This window comes from Pelophylax lessonae (assembly GCF_965119305.1).
Source record: "Pelophylax lessonae genome assembly, chromosome: 4".
Lineage (NCBI taxonomy): Eukaryota > Metazoa > Chordata > Amphibia > Anura > Ranidae > Pelophylax > Pelophylax lessonae.
Genome location: NC_138771.1, coordinates 109,383,859 through 109,403,262, shown reverse-complemented (window position 1 = coordinate 109,403,262; position 19,404 = coordinate 109,383,859). Strand labels below are relative to the sequence as shown.

General features: G+C 40.3%; 1 protein-coding gene across 1 annotated transcript in view; it reads right to left on the bottom strand.

Annotated features, from left to right (window-relative positions):
• ENTREP2 (endosomal transmembrane epsin interactor 2) overlaps positions 1–18,691 on the bottom strand; it is a 1,128,669-nt gene extending 1,109,978 nt beyond the window's left edge. Inside the window, exon 1 of the mRNA XM_082254059.1 lies at positions 18,218–18,691. Within this exon, the coding sequence (XP_082110185.1) occupies positions 18,218–18,445 (228 nt within the window). The 5' untranslated portion in view covers positions 18,446–18,691. The remainder of the gene's footprint in view (positions 1–18,217) is intronic.
• Positions 18,692–19,404: the final 713 nt, after the last annotated feature.

Genomic DNA, 19,404 nt, shown 5'->3' with positions numbered 1-19,404 from the left:
ACGAATTTTCCCGTCGCTGCAGTTGAAAAAGGACGTCGATTTAACCCCACTAACGATTAGAAAATCAAACGAATTTTCTTGAAACGAAAATTTCCGGACGAAAATCTATACGTGTATGGCCAGCATAAGTCTATAAAAAAAATGATATCCTAGATGGCTGCTGGCTCACAAGAAATCTAGAAGAGACCCTGAAACAGGAAAAGGTCAAGAAAGCAGCGCCATCTAATGGGCCATACACACTATAAGATTTTCTGAAGACTTTTTCCTTTAGATTTACCAAAACAAGATAATATGAGGTCAAACCTAAACACTTTCAATTTGTATGCAATCTGGCAGGCCCCTGCACTACATAGAAAAGGTAAATCTGAAGGAAAAAGTCTTCAGAAAATCTTATAGTGTGTATGGCCCTTTAGTGTAGCAATAGACAATTTAATAAGTAAAAAGGTATAAGATTCAGGTAAAAACCTGCATAAAATAGCGGGGCTCATCCGCTATGCTTCAGGTGGAGTGTAGTAGATCTGTCTGTGGCTGTGGATGCAGCAATAGGTCCGGCCATGCTGGTAGCTCTCAGCACTTCCAGGGCACTCAGTTGTGCTCAGAGACACTTATACGTTAAGATGACATCACTACCGGGTGCAGTGTCAGCTGGCATGGCGTGCGTTTGGACCATGCGTGTTCCTTTCTAGGCTCTGCATGTTTTTGAGGTAAAATGGCACTGCACATCACCCCAAAAACACCATACCAACAATGAAGTTTAGAGGTGGGAACATCATGGTGTGGGGCTGTTCTCATATCAATGAAGGAATTCCTTATTGTATGGAAACATGTACCAGGACATTCATGATAGAAATCTGCTGCCATCCACCAAGATTATAAGGATGAAATAGGGTGGACATTTCAACAAGACAATGATCCCGAACACAAAGCCAAGGAAACTCTCAATCGGTTTCAAAGAAAGAAATCAAAACAGCTAGAATGGCCCAGCCAGTCACCTGACTTGAATCCAATAGAAAATCTATGGAAATAACTAAAGATCAGAATTCATAGAAGAGAACCATGGAACCTTTAAGATTTGAAGACTGTGTAGAAGAATGGGCCAAAATCACCCCTGAGCAATGCATGCAACTAGTATCTCCATACAGGAGGCATCTTGAAGATGTCATTACCAACAAAGGATTTTGTACAAAGTATTAAATGAAGTTTCAGTTAGCGTGTTCAAATATTTTTTTTCCCTGTATCATTCCATTTTATTACACATAACCAGTCCAGCTCATTGGATGTACTATGTGCAGTAGCGGCCATCAGCTTGTGCGGGTTTTGTTTAGCCAGCGACTGGCTTCAAAGTGAAACACAGCTGGCAGAGCAGTGCCCCCTCCCCCTCCTGCTGATGGGCACCACTCCTCCCGTGGTTCCCGGGCTGTTCGGCGCTTACCGCTGCCAGGGAACATAACCGTCTGCGGGGGGGAGCGAGATTGCAGTGAGATAAAGGCAAATCCATGCTTTGATCTCACATGCAAACACTGAAACCAGAAGCCTGCAAAGTGGATTTACATCCTCTTTAATTTCTGAATGTATTTGTTTTGGTTTCTTTCTATGTATGGATTGCATGGGTTGTTACTAAAAACATAATCGCAAAATACGCGTTAGGGGGGGAACCTCTGGGGGAATCAAGAATGGAGAAAGATCTGGGAGTCTAAGTAGAAGATAGACTAGGCAATAGCATGCAATGTCAAGCTGCAGCTGCCAAAGCCGGCAGAATATTGGCATGCATAAGGAAGGGGATGAATTCCAGAGATAAATCTATAATCCTTCCACTTTATAAAACTCTGGTCTGGCCACACCTGGAGTATTCTGTCCAGTTCTGGTCTCCAATCCTCAGAATGGATGTGCTGGAACAGGAAAGAGTCCAAAGAACGGCAACTAAGCTAATGAGTGGATTGGAGGACCTAAATTTTGAGGAGCGTTTACAAGCGCTCGATTTATTCTCCCTAGAGAAGAGACGCCTGAGAGGGGACATGATAGCGATTTACAAATACCTCAATGGTAATCTCAGCATAGAAAAAAAAACTATTCAGTCGCAAGGAGTGCAAAAGAACACGAGGCCATTCAATGCGATTAGAGGAAAAGTGATTTAACTTCAGGCTACCCAAAGAGTTTTTTTACAGTAAGGGTAATAAGATTGTGGAACTCACTTCCACAAATGGTAGTAACTGCGGGGAGTATAGTTACTTTTAAAAGACTCTTGGACATACATCTCTAAGATCAAAACATTCAGGGGTATGGGAAATGAATATGTCCACATACACTTACACAGGTTAAACTGGATGGACTGTTGTCTTTATTCAACCTCAACTACTATGTAACTATGTAACTATGTTACCTACATGTGGTGAAAATGTCATGTCAATAGCATCTTTAGAAATATATTTAACTAGAAAAATGAGGACGTATTCAATAATGATTTTACCCGCTGTATATATTTAAAAAATAAAATAAAATATAATGTCAAGCATTAGCTTTAAAAATTAAATTTGTTTTCTGCTCAGCTACCAATGCCATTTATTTGTATATGTAAAGTAAAGATATAATAACAGAAAGTGATTCACAAAACTAAAGCTTTTCACCCTAGAAGGTGTTCTGAAGTGCTTTAATGGCTTTAGGGTCATAATCCAGTTACAGTACTTGTACACCTGTTTTGCTACATCTTCTTTTCAATCTTTGCTTTTTAAATATAGAACCGCGCAGTGTATGACGTTTTACTGGTGTGAATAGGATAACAGAGAAGTAAAAGTCTGGCCCACAGACCTGGGGTAGATGATGAAAGTTACAGAGCTTTCCCCATAAGAACTATACAGTGCGCTAACACCTCTACAGATGGCTGTGTGAACCGAGAAGACAAATAGTACTTGGACAATCCGCACTTCCTCAACCTGTCAGGGGAAAAGTTCAGATTGCTGTGTTTCTAGGAATAAAATGCCCTTGTCCTTGAAGCATCTGCAGCAGATTTGCTGGCTGCTATGTGGGTCCCCTCGGGGGAAGTACAGAATCACAGCTCATTTTCTTCTCTCCATAAATTAAGCAATACTTGATCTGAAACCAGGAAAAGTAAGAGAACTGTCAATTTGTGCAAAGTCAGCAAAGGATTTTTAGAGAACCACAAGCAAAAAACATATGTTTTATATAGCTGGTGAACCGCTCCCAAAGTGGATGTAAACCCCATTTTTTTAAATCTGTCCTGGGCAAATATATCTGTAATGTTTCCTTGTTCTGTATTTCTGTTGCTCTGTTCCTCTGTTATCAGCATGATAACTTCTGAAAAGTTCTCTGACACAGGAGATAAAGCAACTGGAAATTTGTGTCAGGGAGGTAACTTAGAGATAGATAAGCAGAGAGTTTGTCTATTCACAGCACAGCTCTGCAAGTTTCTTCATTCCTCTGCCTATGTAGAGGGCATCTGTGTGCTTTTCCTCCAATCAGCTGTTACACAGTGTATGCCCAGACTCCCTTCCGAACTGCTGAAACAGGAAGAAACATTTCTAATATGATGTGCGCTTTCTAAAGCATGTAGAAAGCTGAACACAGCAGATATAGATGTAAGGGCCCTTTGACACGGGCGCTCCGTATGTCCGCAAATCATCCTATTTTTTTGCGGATGATTTGCGGACATAATGTAAGTCAATGGCATTGCAGATGTCAGCGGAATACCATCCGCTGACATCCGATTTTCTTCCTTTCAGTTCTGTTCCGTTTTTTAGAACGGAACAGAACCCTATATTTCCTCCGTTCAAAAAACAGAAAGGAAGGAAAATCGGATGTCAGCGGTGTCATCCGCTGACATCCGCAATGCCCAAAGACTTACATTATGTCCGCATATCATCCGCAAACGGATGGGATGATATGCCGACATACGGAGGGGATGACACAAGTGTTAATCGCTCCGTAAAAAAAAAAAAAAAAACGTCCCGCAGCGGAGCAAAAAACCGGAGCAGCCGTGTGAAAGAGGCCTTAAACGTATGTAGAAAGATTTGTTTCATCTCTGTGTATCACCTGAGGCTGTTCATTTCACTGGGTATATGTGAGGGTTTACATCCACTTTAACCACTTCTGGACCGGAAGGATTTGCCTCCTTACTGACCAGGCCATTTTTTGCGATTTGGACAATTGCGCGGTCGTATGTACCGAAATACCTTTTTTTCCCCACAAATAGAGCTTTCTTTTGGTGGTATTTGATCACCTCTGTGATTTTATTTTTTGCGCTATAAACAAAAAAAGGGCGACAATTCTGAAAAAAAAAAAACAATATTTTTCACTTTCTGCTATATAACATTCCCCCAAAAAATTTGTTTTCTGCTACATATTTTTGGTAAAAAAAATTGCAATAAGCGTATTTTGATTGGTTTGCGCAAAAGTTATCGCGTGTACAAACTACGGGAAAGATTTGTGTCATTTTTATTGTTTGTTTTTTTTTTTTACTAGTAATGCAATTTTTTTTGCGGGATTGCGGCGGACAGATTGGACTCCTAACTGACATTTTTGACACTTTTGGGGGGACCAGTGACATTACTACAGTAATCAGTGCTAAAAATATGCACTGTTACTGTAAGAATGACACTGGCAGGGAAGGGGTTAACACTGTGGGTAATCAAGGGGTTAAATGTGAGCCAAGGGGAGTGATTTTAATTGTGGGGGGCGTGGCTTGTGAAATGATCAAAGAGACCTGTGATCCTATGTAGAAGGATCACAGGCACTCTGTCATCATTAGAAGAATATAAAACAGCTGCGCTATGCACCACAATGTATACAATCAAGTATTAAAGATGATTAAATAAATTACATAAAATGCATAAAAAAAGCAGCTACACAAAAAGATTCTGAAATAATCGCATATACATATAAAGGTTAAGAATTGTAGCGCTTAAAGTGATAAAAAGTCCACATACGTTTTTAAAAGGAAATGTCCTTTAAAATCTACATAACAGCAGATATCCACGTGTTGATTAGCAATGACATCCACCAACATTCCCACGGAAAACCGGGTGACACAAAACCATCACCAAGAGAGGCATATTAAATACACTTACCAGATCTCAAAATCTTATAGGCAGTAAGTATCAGTTGATATCAGCAGGCATAGGACATTCTCCCAGTAGATATCTGTGGTCATTATTCTCTCAATCCTATATCGGTAGAACCAAAAAAGCCTATTGAGACATCCTGTTGTATGTCTCAATAGCTAGTATACACTGGAGACACTGTGCGGCAAGGTGGGATCTTTCTATCTACTTGTTGGGCTGTATATTCTAATATACCTTTACAACAGGATGTCTCAATAGGCTTTTTTGGTTCTACCGATATAGGATTGAGAGAATAATGCTCACAGGGGAAAACTAGCATTTGGGACACGATTGACCACGGATATCTACTGGGAGAATGTCCTATGCCTGCTGATATCAACTGATACTTACTGCCTATAAGATTTTGAGATCTGGTAAGTGTATTTAATATGCCTCTCTTGGTGATGGTTTTGTGTCACCTGGTTTTCCGTGGGAATGTTGATGGATGTCATTGCTAATCAACACGTGGATATCTGCTGTTATGTAGATTTTAAAGGACATTTCCTTTTAAAAACTTATGTGGACTTTTTATCACTTTAAGTGCTAAAATTCTTACTCTGTGATCATTCCAGAGAGAAGAACGGTCGGCTGTGTTTACAACAGCTGACCGTTCTTCTCTCTCAGCGGGGAACGGTCGTGGGTGTCAGATGGCAATCGGAGCTGCTTGCCCCGTACATCAGTGTCCCCGCTGCTGACCCTAGCTGCAGGCGCGCGACCGACGTATACCTACGGCAGTGCGTGCAGGAGGGGCAGCCTGCCGCAGTATTTCTGCAGTGAGCAGTCCGAAAGCAGTTAAAGAATATGTTACCCCAACATTTCATATTCCTGGTATGTGCTTGCTGTACCATCTACATGTATTAAAAAGTATCTTGTTCTCTCTTTGTGTAAAATACCTGGTGATCCTGCCAGTCCCCCTGCTTTTCTGTTTTAGATTGATGATGCTAGGCATGAGAACACATCCATCCTAGTGTGGTCAGTTTTCTTGCTGTGCTGGAAGCACAGCCTTCCTGTCCTCCAATGATCAGACTTCTACTTATACTGATACCCCCCCCCCCCCCTCCACAGACATTCACTGGATAAATCAATGTAATGCAGTTTCTCCTCCCCAAACTCTCTAGGCCTCCAATGCTGCTTAGAACACATTATGTGATTAGTTATAATAAAAAAAGTATACATTTAAAAGGAAAGCATGCGCACGTGATATAAAATTTAATTTCAGCCTTTTTCCTTAGATTTGGATAGAAAGTAGAATGTTTAGAACCTCTGCCAGGTTTTTATTGTTGACTCCTTTGAAATATTTTTGCTAAAATACCATCCCAAAGGCACCCTTGGCTGGTAAAAGAAGTAAGGGTAATAATCACAGTGAGGTCATAGACAATAATAAAATCCTGACACAGGTTCTAACTTTGCATGCAGGACTGAGCAGTAAGCAGAGAATCATACAATTCCTTCATCAAGTAACATCTACCAAAGATCAGACACATTTACATTCTATTATTCGGCAGAATCAAAAAGTGATGAGTTAATGATTCTCTTGATTTTACCATTCCTACCAGTGGGGGATAAAAGCAGATCTATTCAGATCAATTTATAACTAGCACAGGAAAGGTACAGATAGACAGGGTGCTAAACAATTCAAATATTTCATAGCACACTTTCAAACTAGTCAGCAGAAAAAAAAACCTCTTTAAACTGCTTCAGCATTTTACATTAAAGCATGGCATACATGCAAGGCCATGGAGAAGGGGTGGGCAGGAGGAGCAGCTGCCCTGGACATTGTGGCATCTTGAGAGGTGGGGGCTCTGCAAGGATATTGGGGGAGGGGATTTGTGTTGGGAGGGGGAATTTGGGGGGTGGCAAAGGGTATGAATTGTCCTAGGAGGAAAAATGTGGGGGTGCTAGAAGTTGTGATTTGGGGGATTTGTGTTGGGAAGGGAGTTGAGGGAAGAGGATTTGTACTAGCAGGGGGGATTTGAGGTGTTTGTTCTAGAGGAAGTTGATATAGTGGAGGGCGGAGGGGATTTGCGCTAGGAGGGGAATATTATTATTTTTTTGGGGTCGGATTCATGCCATTAGGTATGATTGGGAGTATTTATGCTAGGGGTGGAAATTTGGGGGGGGTGGGTATTTTTGCTAGGAGGGTGGATGGGGGGGGGGGGATGTGAGAGGGTTTGTGGAGATGGGGGTTTGTGGAGATGGAAGATTTGAGCTGGAAGGGGAGATGGGGGGGGGGGGTCAAAGACTTGTGCTGGGAGGTGGGGAGATATATGCTTAGAGGGTAAGCATGCAGGCTAGTGCACAAATGTTTTTGTAATGGGGTATAATGCTCATGCATCTTGGGGGGGGGGGGGTGCAGTCTGGCATATTTGTCCTGGGCTCTAGATCTAGCTCTAGATGACGTTGTCCCAGCACTGCATACATGTGTCAAGGCACCTCTGTGATGTGCGGTCCCTACCTCTAAACTATCTGAGCATCAAACCTGGAACATACTGTATATACTGTATAGCAAAGAAATGTTAGGAGAAGTCTCTTACCTTGGAAGTAACCCCATCCCACTTAACGTAAACTTTTGTGTACAGAAATGCAATCAACCTTCTAAAAATACTACCTGGCTGTCATTGTTTTAATACTTTTGTGAGTTACTGACCCAGAACAAGCATATAACTTGTAAAGTTAAAGTGAACCCAGAACTTGTGATTTGCATCATTATTCTAACTCCATTTTTCAACTTCCATTAACTCCACATCTTCTCCATTAAATAACAAGAGTCATCACCAGCACTCCATTGCATACATATACACTCATTTATTAGTACAGGCTCACATTAACCTCCCTGGCGGTATGATTATGTCAGGAATTCTGTACCAAAAGCGGTAGAATTTTTTTCATGGAAATTTGGCGTTATGTATTATAGGCCTACAATTCTTAGTAATTACTGACTTAAACCTGACCAAAACAAGAGTCTAGTAGACATCCCAGATGTTATAAATTTTAAACACAAACGCATGAATTATAATCTAATCAATAATATAATTGTATTATATAATATATAATATTATATATATATATATATATATATATATATATATATATATATATATTATATAATGAAATTATATTATTTATTAGATTATAATTCATGCGTTATATTATATATATATATATATATATATATATATATATATATGTGTGTATATATATATATATATATATATATATATATATATATATATGTGTATATATATATATATATATATGTGTGTGTATATATATATATATATATATATATATATATATATATATAATATAAATGTTATGTGTGTGTTTGTGTTTTGTGCAACGTTCAATGTTTGAATTTTTCTCCCTAGTTCCGCTCCTCCCATGCAGCATTGCTGCTGCAGGGAACGGAACTAGGAAGTCATCACACCGACGAGCGGCGGGGATCTCAGACGGCTGGCGATCACAGCAATGGGAGATCATCGCTGGATCGCCAGGAGAAGGTAAGAGACAGCTGCGTGCTCTGCCCATCCACCCTGAGCGTGACTCGGGGATACCGATAACAGCATAGAAAATCCACCCCGAGTCACGCTCGGGGATACCGCTAGCCTGGTTAAGTGGTATAGTTAATGCTGCATGCGGGTCACCACTCTTTCAACCCGACCAACGTACAGTTTTAAGCGGCCTCAGACAGATCTGCTCCACTAGCCAGGCCTCCCTGACACATCAGGGAGAGTGGCATCCTGCATGCAACATTACCTATACCACTGGATGAGTACCTCAGATGCCAGCACCGCTTACACATGAGGACCAGGGGGAGAGAGTTACTCTTGCTTTGAGCGGCGCTACAAGCTTTTCAGGTTACAATTTAGACGGGCTTGATTTACTAAAACTGGTGTACTCAGAATCTGGTGCAGCTGTGCATGGTAGCCAATCAGCTTCTAACCTCCGCTTGATCAATTAGGCTTTGGCAATAAAACCTGGTAGCTGATTAGTTTCTATGCAGAAGTGAGCCCGATTTTGCATTCTCCAGCTTTAATAAATAAACCCCAATGTCACATTAGTCAAATAAGTCAACATTTCATGCAGGTTCCCTTCCCCGGGGTGACATAATCACTATTTGCAATGCAATGAAACATGTATACATTGATAAGTGAACATGCACAATTAAATACCCACCCCCATTGATGTCATGGTGACCTAATTACACCCAAAAGAAAAATGACAAGGCTAAGCTCAAAAAATGTATTATATAGTGAGAAATTCCAACTAAACAACCATACATGTGTAAAAGGTACCCTTAAACCTGGAATTTCCATGCGGGTGGTGAGGTAAATCATGATTTGGTATGGAATTAGCATTGCCTAGAAACCCCATGCGACTCGTTGCCTGCCCATCAATGAGAATAGTAAAGAGAATCCCGCCAATGTACTGCCAAGTTGGTACATACACATTCAAATAAGCAAGTATATGTCCATTTGTAAAAAAATAAATAAAAAATTGCGAAATATCAATGTCTATGGGGGGTGGGGCCCTGTCCAAAAACTCCTGTGTGGATGCCTCTCACATGGAAAACATATGACATAAAGTCAGTGGGTATTGCAGGGAAGAAAAAGGACCAAAGGGAAAACAAAACCAAATTAAGTTCATACATACAGTATGTATTATAGGCATCATAAACTAAATAAATGCCACAGCAGAAAAGGTCACACACTAGAGTATGAATGCTAATAATCTCAGTAAATAGATTCTGATGTAGCATGAGTGACATGATATGGCATATCATAGTAGAACAATAGAGCTGAAAAACAATAATTGTCAGAAAAGAAAAAATTATCAAAAAAAGTGCCCACATGAAAAACATTTGGATGCCAGGTCTTAAGTAACCTTGACTGGTCAGCAAGATATAACATAACTTCCACACGTGTGTGATGACATAATTCCAGCACATGTGTCGGATCAGGATGACATAAATATCACGTATATACGGGGGATCATTCATGCTCTCACCTAGACACTGTGCCAAGAATGTACCCTGAGCTTCATGCGCACCTCAGAGTACTTTCTAAAGGATACTGCAAACAGGTAGGTAAGTTTGATGTATTACTCTCCAATTGAGACACACAATGAAACATTTTGGATCTATAGATTGGGCACTATGATGCCCTCAGGCCTCAATGTACAAATAGTCATTAATTGTTTCATCCAAAAATTTTAATTGTGCATTACAGCATTGTGGACATAAACATGCGTGCATTTCTTGGTAGGACAGGGCTCATATAGATTGCCTCACCTAAAGAAATGCCCAGGATAGAATACAGGATTGCAGACATGAACATGCGTATATAATATGTAGTAGTGCATGAGCAGGAATGCAACACAAATTGCCACATCGTAAGAATAGGGTGCATATGCATTTATTAAACAATAGTGATAATGTATGCCTAATAAAGATTTTTACAAACGTATTCGTTTTTAGGTGGGTGGGGGTCCTCATAATGCAGTTATAAAGGTAGAAGCATGTGCATGTTGGGTGTATTAGGAGGATCATAACATGCACATGTAAAAGCAATATGAATACTTGTTTGCCAAGGGAATATTCAATTACGAGTTTTTTATTTGATTTACATATTTTAATTTTTTTCTTTTTTTTTTTAGTTCTTAATATGGTACATAACATGTTTTTTTATAATGCTGCCGGAGTAGAAAGCTACCATGAATGTAACGACATAGGGGTAGAAAACTAACTGCAAATAAGTAGTGAGATGGCCAGGGTTAAAGCTTTAATTCTGATCAGAACCACCATCAGATTATCAGATTATCATAGGGCCAACCAATGGTTACAACTATGTCCGAATCCTTACTATGGAGTCACTGACTACATGTGCAGAAGTGTCAATAGGGTGTACTGGGAAGGCAAACAGGAGAAGTAGTAGGGATAACGCTTGTTAAAGATAGACTCAGTACCGACGTACCCAACCTCTGAGGACACTCCAGGGGAGGAGCGAAATGCGTTAAGTGGGAACTTTCGGTGAGGTCACGTCCGCTCCTCGGAGCATATGCCACGGAGTTGTGCTCCAACTCGGCATTATATCCTTTAAGAGTTAACTTGTCAGTGTTTAATTTGTACTTTAAAGAATATTTAAAATAAAACAGAATTAGGCTATGGATATCTCCTGATTCTTCTTACTTGCCTTTACAAGTGAGATTTTTTTTCTGCTGGATGCACAGAGATCTGCTGGGGATTCATCACAGGATTCTGAGGACTCTGAGGATCGGCTTTACATTGACAGGTGTAATATACATTGAGAGTTGGTGAGTAATGGCACATGTGGAGGGGAGCACAGCACCTGACTGCCCTCATCTGCACTTTATTTGGAGCACGGATTGCACTTTAGAAGGGGAATTTGCACTGTGAACACTGCACAAATCTGCACTTTATTATTTTATGAACTTTATCTTAGTTTAATTATGAAAGAATAATGTCTTAATTGGATTGTATTGTTGCCCTTGTATAGGGAATCACATTGTTCTAGACAGCACAGGGTTTGACACATAGCACATTTTAAAGGGACACTGTACCTTATGCCTTAGCAGCAGTCTATTATATCACTAATTAATTAGATAGTCACTCTGAAGCGCACGGGCATTTACAATATAAAAAGTTTGATTTTTTTGCACAAAGTACATAGTATGTTTCTTCTGCAAAAAAAAGCCTGACTGCTTTCAAAGTTTCAATTTGAATCAGCTAAATACACTGCAGATGCATGAAATCGAAAGGTGTTCAGTGGTATACAGTAGCTTTTTTTTAAAAAAAGCAGCGAGATACTGAGTAGAAAAATCCCCTAACAGCATGGTACAGAGAAGGACCCCTGATCTTGGTGTGGAAGCAGTGGTCTAACCGCAGAGGTGCTACGCCCACTGCTGAGTCAGATCTATAATTCAAAAATCAGAAAAGCTCATGCTCCCTGCTCAGCTGATTAAAGAGCTCTAGTGTTCCATTAAATGGGGTATTTGCACTGAGCTAAAAGAAGAAGAGGCAAAGTGTGTGGCAGACTCATTCAAATGTAATATTGGCAACAGACTCTATCTTCCCCATCTTCAGCTTGGTGCAGACCCCAACAATGGGATAAACACTGTGTTTCTGATGGGGGCAGTTAAGGGCTTGTATTAAATTTTTGGCTTACAAACCCGAGAGCAGTGCAAGGATTATATTAAACTATACACATCAGAGAGAACAGACATGTGATTTGCCCATCTCTAGATGTCTAAAGCTCACAGCACACATTTCAATCTCTTTTAGATCTACCAACAACTTTGCCTGATTGCATACAAATTGATTGGATAGATTAGATAGATCCTCATATAATATAGATTTAGTAAATTTAAAGTGATTGTAAACGATCACCTTGTAAAACAACCAATTCAGTTTGAAATAGAAATTAAAGTCAAAACATTTTTGTATAGATTAAAAAAAAAAAAAAAAAAAAAAGGTTTCCCTTTTTTTTTTATAAGTAATTGCATTTCCTCTGTTCTCAGCTGCATAAGAGCTGTGGGAGGAGAAGTAACCGCACACTGAACTTGACAGGGGAAGGCAGTGCAGGAGTTGGGGAGTATCAGGACAAATCTAATCATTGGAGGAGAGCACACTCAGGGGAGGACTGGGCCAGGGGGCAGGGGGTAAATTGCCCCCTGGGCCACTCTGATGTCCTGTAAAAAGGCTGCACCGTTTCTGCTACAGACATGCCTAAAGGATTCCTGGTGAGGAGAAGTAAAATGTCTTCGCCACTGACCTACTGAGTGCGGGTGGAAGACAAGGAAAGAGCATAAGCCTCCCTCACCAGCATGGATGGTGCAAACTGTGTCTGAGCAGAGGCCAGTTCCATGCTCCACTGGAGACTGTCGTCCCCTGGCCAGCCCCAACCGAGCTGTCCCAGCTCCCTCCAATCGCCCTCTGCTGGCCCAAGTACCTGAAACAGGGCTTCAGCCTGGAATGGGCGTGAGGAGGAGGACGGATAGAGGGAGAGTGGGAGGGGGGCCGAGTCGCTGAACTATGGGCCTCTGGTTTGTACTTGTCCCCTTGATGAAAGTTGCCAGTCTGCCCCTGAGCACACTGAGTTCCCAGCAAAGCTAGAAAACTGACCACAGTATGCTATCCTGCTTAGTGTGGTCAGTTTTTAATAGGACGTCAGAGGGAATGGCAGAAATGGCAGGAACATCAGAGATTTCACTAAGGAAGCAATATAAAAAAGAACAGGATACTTTCTCATACAAGTACATGGTACAGCAGACACATATCAGGAATATAAAGTCTTGGGGTAACAAAGGCTTTCAATTTGTTTGTACAAAGACTGTGTGCTCAGATTGGAACATGTATAGTAACCATAAGGAAGAAGTCTAAAAGCACAAATATGAATGTTCAAGTAGCCCAAGCATTCAACCCTATACTATGAACAGCAGTGGGTAAGGACAAAGATGATAGATCAGTGTTTTCTAATCTGACCAATGACCATTTCTCTGACTGCTCTCAGCTGATGGTGTTTGCCTAGACCGCAAAGATTTGACATTGTCTTCAGATCCAGAAGAGAGGAACTTTAAAACTCCATTCATCCATTAGGATATCTTTAGGCTTAAAAGATTAGGAAATATGTCAGAAAATTAAACACCCTGATAGGTTTGTTGTACTCAAAAGCCAGGATCCACCCTCTGGGCAAGTCACTCCATATCATGTGGTTACAGATACAAGAAAATTGACACAATTTACTGAGCCTAAACTGTGCTCAATAGTAGCTAATATTATTACAGTGGAAAAAATATAAATGTGCTTAATAAAATAATTCAAAAATTAGGTATAATTGCTGTAACAATGCAAAACTATATACGAGGGGCATTCGAGTCAAACCGGGACTTTTATTTTTACAGGCATGCTAGCAGTGCGAAACTACGCGCAGTAGTAAGTGGCAAGTGTGTCCCATTACTGATAGGCGGCACACATGTTGCTGGGCAGTCCAGAAACCGAGAATCAAGATGGCAGGCAACAGTGTTAGTGCGTGCATGGAACAGCATATGATGATAAAGTTTCTTGTGAACAAAGGAGCAAAACCCCCAGATATCTACAGAAGACATCAAGCACAGCATAGTGATGTGACGCTCAGCCACAGTAAAACATTTGGATGGTGTAAAAGTTTTAAAGATGGCCATAAGTTCATCAGTGAAGATCCTGGCCATGGTGATTCCCATCCCACAGCAGTCATTCCTGTAAACCAGTGTTTCTCAACCTTTTTTCAGTCAAGACACCCTTTAAAAACTTTGGACAATGTAGAGGCACCCTTTAAAAACTTTGGACAATGTAGAGGCACCCTTTAAAAATTATGGACAGTCTAGAGGCGCCCCATTCTAAAATGTAAAAGATTTTCTAATAGTTTTACATAATGCAGCAAAATCCACAAGTCCAAGTAGAACACCCAACATTAGAGGTGATTACTTTTTCCAAAGCAAATATACTTTTGCAAACTGGTACTGACCAGTATTCCAATGTTAATCTTCTCTCTTCATCACTCAGCTTTTGTGATGCCATCGCTGATGGAGAGGGGCAGGGGAGGGTCAAACAAGGATGCTATGCAGGCAACTGATATCCTTCTTATCAACTGATGATGCAAACCTGTGACTTAGTATAACTAAACGGGTAGACTTCATCCACACGCTGGCTCATATACAATTTTGGGGCAATTTTTAGGCATTTTGCCAAGGCACCTCTAAAGGAACCTCAAGGCACACCAGGGTGCCTGGGCACCCTGGTTGAAAAAGACTGCTGTAAACATTCAACGCATGGAACACCTAATCCTAGATAAACAATGCATAACTAGTCGTGAAATGGCACAAGAGACAAATCTTTCTGTAGGAACGGTGAACACAATTATTCAAAAAGTCCCGGTTTGAATTGAACATCCCTCGTGTGTCTGTATATATATACATATGTATGTATATATATATATATATATATATATATATATATATATATATATATATATTAATTAAACAGTAGAATGTACAGTATATATATATATATATATATATATATATATATATATATATATATTATACTGCATATTATGCTACACAGAGAAGGATTTTTATCTTAATGCATAGAATGCACTAGGCTAAAAAACATTCCTGACTTTACAACTCCTTTAAGCAAAGCAATAGTAACATAACTCTGATCTGAAAGTGTAAGCTGCACTTCTATTTCTGTATCATAGAGATACTACTTGTTAGGCCCACAGCTGATTTTCTAAATGTACAAAAAGAAATGAAAGACAGAAGAATAAATGTAATATATTGCATCTTACCAATCTCTAGATCTTGTGGCTGTATTAGTGTTTTCTTTTTTTTTTTTTCACTTTATTTTCACCTGGTAACCCAGTAAGGCACTTCCTGTCTTAAGCTGAGTACACACTACAGTTTTTTTTTTTTGTGCACCCCTGCAGGTTGCATGAAAAAAATATGTTAGCTCCAGTTGGAGCCGCTGTACTAACCATGTGAGGTTAGTCCAGCAATCTCCCCCGCTGAGCTGTTGTGTTCTGACAGAGGGATGCTCCCCCTCCCCCCGCCAGAATACTCCGATCAGCACTCTCTGCCATTGGCTGAGAGCGCTGATCAGGAGTCGGTCGGATGGCGGAATTCCGGCTTCTGTTGGACAGACCGGCATACACATGGGCAGAATGTCGGCTGTTTTTTTTTTTTGAACTGGCAAATGTCTCCCAAAATTCTGCCCGTGTGTACAGGGCTTTAGGATGGCTACACTCACTCCTCCACTATACCTATGGAGGAGTAACATAGTCACCTTTGGACAGCAGAAATGTCAACCTTTGGAGATTTTGATTGACTTTACATAACTGACTATCAAATTAAAGTCCAACTTCAGCTAACACTTTATGCAGTTACAGAAAGGCGTTTCTTTCCTTCTGGTATAAAAGGTTTTAGCTCTATGAATAAAAACTGACCATTGTCGGCGCCCCTGTCAGGGTAAATGGTTGGTCTCAGCCTTAAAACTGACACTTTTGCTGAACAGCTTGGTCTGTTAAAGGTAGTTAGGAAAACAAACCTACTGGCCAGATCAACAGGTAATAAAACTATGTTACAGATGAGATTCAGGAAAATAAAAGACTGCTTTATTAATGCTTTTAAAGGACTCCATCGTTTTATGTGATTTTTTATTTTGCCCATAGTTCCACCTGAATGAAAGGATGTGACCATTGGATAAGAACTTGCATCATAATGACTTTTGTTGTAGTAATCACTTACATTCAAAATTAAATCATTTTGGTTATAAAAAGGAAAATCACTCAAAAGGCAATTGATTCAAGCAAATCTCTAAGATGTTAATCCATGTTGATTCATATTTTTTTGTTAACGCAATAAAAATAGAATTTACAACTAAGAACTGCAGCAATATTAGGATACCACCAAACATAAAGACATACCATACATGGGGCAATTTTATAGCTCAAAATGACGCAATGGATCAAGGCAATCTATCATCAACATTCTATATATTCATATGGCAAGGATGTTGATAGATTGCCCTATATAGTCTAGCTGAAAATCTTTGCCAAGAAAACAGAACACTAACAGGATGACAGCCAGGCAAGCAGCATGTTGAGGAAAAGATAGCAATGGCACCCCTCCTATTTATCTCAATAATGGTTTATTTTTAAAGCCCAATCATTTTGTGATTTACAGCTAAGCTGAAAAAAACTAGAAAACTGTCCATGTGTTCAGCAAGCATGCGGTTAACCAAAAACATAAGATGCCAATCTTAAGAAACAAACAGATTTAGGTTGATTGATTTTATATCTTACAATGTTTAGTAAAGTCATTGTCACACTCACTACAGATCTACTTATTCAGAGAGATTCATTCCTGAAAGTAGATTTTTTTTTTTTTTTGGGGGGGGGGGGGGGGGGTATTTTACATCAAACAAACTATCTTTTTGACACAACACCTCCCCCCCCCCCAATCCTACTTCATAGTGACTGAACAATAAACATTGTGCATATATATATATATATATATATATATATATATATATATATATATATACTTAGAGATAGATAGATAGATAGATAGATAGATAGATAGATAGATAGATAGATAGATAGATAGATAGATAGATAGATAGATAGATAGATAGATAGATAGATAGATAGATAGATAGATAGATAGATAGATAGATCGATCTATAAATCTATAAATATCGATATATATATATATATATATCGATATTTATATACTTACATATATATCGATAGATAGACAGATAGATAGATAGATAGATAGATAGATAGATAGATAGATAGATAGATAGATAGATAGATAGATAGATAGATAGATAGATAGATAGACACATGCACATTCTGATTGCATTATATTTCTTGTGCCTGGAAGCAATGTTTTCACATTATCTGCACCTCTGTAAAATGTTCGATTTCCTTTGATCTATACAGCCCAACCAGTGGCTACAAATCTTATCTATGGTTATAAACATTGGCCACCAGCAAGTATTGACCACCAGCAATGCCTATGGATATGCTCTATATATGAATGGATGATCACACATTCTACTAAAGAGAAGCTGTTTGCTACTTTTATTACAAAAGATGTGTGATCTGTGTACATTTGTATTTACAAAGAAAATAAACAGAATTGTTCTATTCATGTGGAAACTAAAACAATAAATGAAACAATGTATAAACTGGAATAGCTATAGTCTTTATCCCCAAGCACTGAATATAATCAGATATCTGATATTATAAAATGCATCCTAGCAATATTACCAACTATCTCTTCCTATCACTCTGTCTGCACATGTGTACAAATACAGCAGCTTCGCAAGATTCATCAGGCTTAGGTGTCCCTACTTCGGGGATCACAATACAAGTCTGCCATCACTTCTCTAGCATCACCCAGCAAGCCATTCACCTGGTATGCCAGGCATAACATATACAGGACATTTGAGAGATGAGCAGATCCCACCATCAGGCATTGTGAATAACCAGACATTCAACTATTACACATATCGTGATAGAAAACCATGATTTACTCACAGAAAATCCAGCCCAGAAAGGGCAAGAGTGCCTAACCCTGGCAGACGTGGTGAGAGCCAAAGCTGCGAAGCTGACAGCCACGATGAGACACCCGAGCACCATCTGTGACACCCCTAGAGACAGCATGATCCGGGATCGGGTGCGATATTCCCGCAGGCGGGACAGGCTCCTGGAAAGGGCAGCGGGGCTCAAGGAGCGGCTACCAGGAAGGGCATTTAGGGGCATCATGGACAATCAACGCCAAGAGATGTCCTGTCAGAAATCGTTGCTCCTCTTCCTCTAGATAGGCTGAAGAAGGAAAATGATCCTCAAATAGTGATATAAATCAAGAGCGAATCTGATCAAGGTTAATGTAGAGATTCCAAGTTCAGACAGAGGATGGAGGTTGCTGAATAAAATGTCCTGTGAACAATCAGTAATAGTAAGGCTTTTATACTGGAAAAGTTAAAGGTAGCTGTGTCTGCTCCTATGGAGACCAGGCAGGGGTCCAAAGTGAGGAATGGAGAGGTCAGTGATATCCAGAGAGTCCAGGAGAAGGACCTAGCAGCCAGCGAGCTCCAAAAAGGTCCAAGGTGATGGACCTAGTGGTCAATGATCTCCAGAGTGTCCAAGGTGATGGATCCAGCGGTCAGTGATCTCCAGAGTGTCCAAGGTGATGGATCCAACAGTCAGTGATCTCCAAAGTGTCCAAGGTGATGGATCCAGCGGTCAGTGATCTCCAAAGTGTCCAAGGTGATGGACCTAGTGGTCAATGATCTCCAGCAGGTCCAAGGTGATGGATCCAGCGGTCAGTGATCTCCAAAGTGTCCAAGGTGATGGATCCAGCGGTCAGTGATCTCCAAAGTGTCCAAGGTGATGGATCCAGCGGTCAGTGATCTCCAAAGTGTCCAAGGTGATGGACCTAGTGGTCAATGATCTCCAGCGGGTCCAAGGTGATGGATCCAGCGGTCAGTGATCTCCAGAGTGTCCAGCGGTTAATGATCCCCAGAGTGTCCAAGGTGATGGATCCAACAGTCAGTGATCTCCAGCGGGTCCAAGGTGATGGATCCAGTGGTCAGTGATCTCCAGAGTGTCCAAGGTGATGGATCCAGCTGTCAATGATCTCCAGAGTGTCCAAGGTGATGGATCCAGCAGTCAGTGATCTTCAGAGTGTTCAAGGTGATGGATCCAATGGACAGTGATCTCCA